At 54.8% G+C, this 4,794-nt stretch overlaps 1 protein-coding gene across 1 annotated transcript; it reads left to right on the top strand.

Moving 5' to 3' along the window:
* Positions 1-651: 651 nt before the first annotated feature.
* Positions 652-3,664, top strand: Ccno (cyclin O). The gene is made up of 3 exons (XM_021181089.1): positions 652-1,128; positions 1,721-1,906; positions 2,459-3,664. The coding sequence occupies exons 1-3, from the start codon at positions 742-744 to the stop codon at positions 2,942-2,944; spliced, it is 1,059 nt and encodes a 352-aa protein (XP_021036748.1). The 5' UTR covers positions 652-741; the 3' UTR covers positions 2,945-3,664.
* Positions 3,665-4,794: the final 1,130 nt, after the last annotated feature.

Consider the following 4,794-nt stretch of genomic DNA (forward strand, 5'->3'; position numbering starts at 1 on the left):
AGGGCAATGGGCTTGTGCGACGGTCATTTGAAGTAACTTCCTACGTTTTTGGATCACAAATACCTGTCTGACAGGACGGGCTCCCACATACTTAACAGACGTTAGCGACGCGCCAAAGTTCTGCTTCCCTGGACCAGCGGAATGAAATAAAATAGTCGCAAATGAAGTCCTTTTATGGGTCACTGAAGAAAACCTAGCCTGATCTTGGTCTGGAGCTCAGAGGCGGACCCACCTGGGCTAGGGTTGGCATAAAAGATAATCACACCAGGCCAGACAATCTAACCAAGGATCAGGTTCTCCGGAGCAGCCTTTCCCTTTTTCCGGGGGCGGCTGAACCGCTCAGCGGGTCCATGGCTCCCATAGGTGGCCAGTGATCTTCACGCTCTTCCACCGAGCTCACGCAGCTGGCGCCGGGACCCGGGCTGCGGTTGCCACGGTGACGACAGACGCGCGGAGCCTGCAGCTGAAGGCGGGTGAGAGGCGGGAGTTGCAACGCCTCCTCCCCCTGCACCAGCGCGGGGGCCACGCGTTGCTCGCACGCTAGGGGAGTGGCTCTGCCTCGGGGAAAGTGTGGCCTGTGGGCGGCTCGGGGCTCAGCCAGTGAGAGGCCGGGGGAGTGGTGGAGGGAAGGCACAGTCCGGGTACTTAGAGCTGCTCCAGCAGCGGGACCCGATCTTCCTTGCAGCCCTCGCGCCGACGCTCCGGGCGTCGCGGACGCTAGGAGCGCTACCCGATTGTAACATGGTTACCCCTTGCCCTGCCAGCCCGGCCAGCCCCGCCGCGGGAGGCGGGAGGCGGGACAGCCATCAGAACCTCCGCGCCCCAGTGAAGAAGAGCAGGCGCCCGTGCCTCCGGAGGAAGAAGCCGCTGCGGCCGCTGAACGCGTGTTCGCTCCCGGGAGACTCGGGCGTCTGTGACCTTTTCGAGTCCCCCAGCTCGAGCTCGGACGGCGCCGACAGCCCCGCAGTGTCTGCGGCGCGGGACTGCAGCTCCCTACCCAGCCCTGCCCAGCCCTTGACAGCGCTGGATCTCCAGACCTTCCGAGAATACGGCCAGAGCTGCTACGACTTCCGAAAGGCGCAGGAGAACCTTTTCCACCCGCGGGAGTCGCTGGCGCGCCAGCCACAAGTGAGGCGCTGGCAAGAGCCAGACCCGCCGTCGCGCTTCTGCCTCTCCCAGGCTAGCTCTCTCTCTCTCTCTCTCCATGGCTGCTGGCTGCCCTTCGCACAGCCCTAGTCATTGCAGTCCATTACCTGCCATCAGTAGGAGCAATTGGGACCTTCGAGGATTGGCCCACTGACCTATTTAGATGGAGAAAGGTTGGGGGTGGAGAGGTGGCTATCGGCAGTTATGGGGGGGGGGAGTAGAGGAGTTTTATTATAACGCAGTTCGACAGCTTCTACGTTATATCCAGAACACCTAAATTTGCTTGCACTTCTGTTTAAAAAAAACAACTTTACCCCCCACCCCCACCCCTTATAGTCCCTTTGACTTGCTGAGAGGTTTAGACTGGGTAGTGTGCCCTAATGCACTGTGCACAATACCAGGCGCGAGCCCAAACGTTCCCAGGCGTTCCGGAACGCCTGGTTTAAGCCAGGCCCGTACCCCGCCCCCCACGTGTCTCCTATTTTTCAGTCATTTAGCGTTTTCCTCTTTGCCCCTCTGGATTGTTTTGTTCGGGCGCGCGCTTCAGCACACTCCCCCTCTCGCTCCCGGCCAGGTGACTGCCGAATCGCGCTGTAAGCTGCTCAGCTGGCTCCTGCAAGTCCACCGCCAGTTCGGCCTCTCTTTCGAGTCGCTGTGTCTGACCGTGAATACTCTGGACCGTTTTCTCCTCACGACCCCTGTTGCTGCAGACTGCTTCCAGCTGCTCGGGGTCACCTGTCTGCTCATCGCTTGCAAGCAGGTACCTCCACCGGGCGAAAGGGTGTGATGTGTTTGCAGCCAGCGCCCCCCTTCCCCAACTCGTGCATGGCTTAGGGCTGGGTTGCTTGGTTTATCTGGGCAGATGCTCAGATGCTCGAAGATCTTTCCATGTCATAGCCTTCCTTAACTTCTCTTTCTTACCACTCACAGCAACACTCCTTTCAGACTGCAAAGAGGTTAGGCTGTAGCTGGCCGCCCACCCAAAGCTTTGTAGTACTTGTCTCTGGAAAAGATGCTTTTAAAATCAATCTCTCTCTCTCTCTCTCTCTCTCTCTCTCTCTCTCTCTCTCTCTCTCTCTCTCTCACACACACACACACACACACACACACACACACACATATTTTAAAGTTGGGTTGTAGATAGAGAAGGTGTACTAGCAGCCGTGGGTAGGGGGAGAGGTTTCAGGGGTGGAATTGTGGAAGTGGAAGGAATATAGAGTTCGAGTCCCAGTTTTCTCCCAGGTTTTAGGCTGGATGGATTTGGGACCCGGGTACCCACCAGTCCGGAACTGGAGCACACTCTGTGTTGCAGGTAGAGGTGCACCCACCTCGCTTGAAACAGCTCCTGGTACTGTGTGGCGGTGCGTTCTCCCGGCAGCAGCTGTGCAACCTCGAGTGCATCGTGCTGCATAAGCTCCACTTCAGCCTGGGTGCGCCCACCATCAACTTCTTCCTGGAGCATTTCACTCACTGGCGCATGGAAGCCGGCCAGGCTGAGGTCACCGAAGCTCTAGAGGCTCAAACCCTGGCCCGGGGAGTGGCAGAGCTGAGCCTGACGGATTACGCGTTCACTACCTACACGCCGTCCCTGCTGGCTATCTGCTGCCTGGCGCTGGCTGATGGAATGCTGCAGCACCAGCACGCGATGGACCTGCGCCTGGGAGAGCACCCAGAGGCGACACTGCAAGACTGTCTGGGCAAGCTGCAGACGCTCGTGTCCATCAACAGCAGCTCCCTGCCTCGAATTCTGCCTCCCCAGATCTGGGAGAGGTGCAGCCTGCCCCAGAGTTGGCAATAAAAAGCACCCCCTTGAGCTCCTTTTTTAAATTCCCTGGTCCCTGCTCCGTGCCTTAAGGAGAATATGCAGTACTGATCCAAAGAGAAGTTGAGGTCTCCTACCTGTAAATACTGTACAATAACGGATTCTTAATTTATTTTGTAGTACACAAGGGCAGGGGTGACAGTTCTGGCTTGTCTAAATGCTGCTGTTGGCATGCCTGACTGTCTGCCTGTCCCAGGCGAAGTCCATCACGAGGTAACCAGTTTCGGAGGCTCTTCCCTGCTCCCACAGTTTTACTTTGTAGTAAGCTCTGTGAAAACAACCTGGCAAGATTTTATATGCCACTGTTCCAATAAGCAGACAAGTCAAGGTGGCTTGTCTGTATCTTAACCCCCTCCAGTCAGGAGGCTGAGTCCCCTCCCCCATACCAGTGGCCCAAGGAGAATGAGACAGAGTTAGAAGTCAAAGTGGTCTGTGCTGTCCGGATAGGCGGTGACTGCACTAACTGATGTGGAGCTGGGAAGCTTTGGGGACCAGGCAGCCATACTAGCAGTGGGTGAAGCAAGAGACAGTCCCTGGTGCAACACAGGAAATGCTGGAATGCTTTTGCGTATTGTTTTAGCTGTTGCAACCTGGGTCATTTCCTCTGCAGCTACACACATGGTTCAGTTTATACTGCAGCATGAGCCCAGGGTAATTATGGTCCGGCAGTAATAAATATTATACTACTTGCAACATATCCTGTGTGTGTGCGATGATTATTTTACTCTTCGAGAATGCTTTGGAACAGTCTTGTCCCACTTTCCAGAGGCTGACACTGGGACACAGGACTTGGAGGCAATGCCATCCATGAGTCTTACCAATAGCCACATTGCTAAGCTTCCCCCCCCCCCCGTTTGTTTTTGGAAATTCTAACGCCCTCATTCTCCATTTAGCGCCCCTGAACTCTGTTCAGTTGTCTTCTAAGCCTTGCTCCAGGACTCTCTAGATAGGAAACTTGGCTGAGAAGCAAGCAGCACCCTGGGTTGCTGTGGTTCTGCAGTTGTCACATGATCTTTAGACTCATTGTCATTAATCAGCTGTAGGCTCTGCCCCTCAGCTCCACCACCTGCAGCAAATTCTTGAACTTCATTGAACCTCACAGCGGACCTCTGTGTGTGTGTGTGTGTGGGGGGTGTTAAGGTCAAATGGGATTTGTTTCTGTAGTGGGGGTGAGGAGGATAGTACGTAGCCATGGAGCCATTTTGCTAGGAGATCTTAAGCCCACTTCTCTAAAACTGGGATAATGGCACCCTTCCTTAGGGTTGCAGTGTGTCTACACCGAAGTCACATCCCTCCTTCCCAAGCACAGGTCCTAATAGAACCCCCAAGAAGCAAAACCAAACCTAATTAGGGTGGAAGAAGCCAACTTAAACATTTAGAGCTTTTTCATCCCTCCAGAGACCGGCCCTTTCTGCTCTCTGGATATATATACTAAGCTGGCAAGAGCTCTCTCCTTGGGACTGGAACACTTTTCTGTGATGGTGAAAGGGGGAGGGGTTGAGGACCCTGTCACCTGTCTAACAACTATCTGGGGTCCTCAGTGACAAGGGGGCCTTTGAAGTCTGGCCCTCGTGGAAAGAAGCAATTCTGGGGGTTTATCTTCACTAGTGTCCGACGGTCAAACTTCCTCTGACACTTTCATACCTGTCTCTTAAAATTTCCAGAACTAGGGAACAGAGCCGGGGCAGGCAATGGGAGGCTGGAAGTTTAATCGAAAAGGTTGATTTTAAAAAAGAAGAAAGAGGAGGAGAAGGAAGAAGAGGAGAAAGAGGGGGAAGGGGAAGGAGGAGAAGGAGAAGGAGGAGGAGGAAGAAGAGGAGGAGGAG

The sequence above is a fragment of the Mus caroli genome, chromosome 13 (assembly GCF_900094665.2).
Source record: "Mus caroli chromosome 13, CAROLI_EIJ_v1.1, whole genome shotgun sequence".
Lineage (NCBI taxonomy): Eukaryota > Metazoa > Chordata > Mammalia > Rodentia > Muridae > Mus > Mus caroli.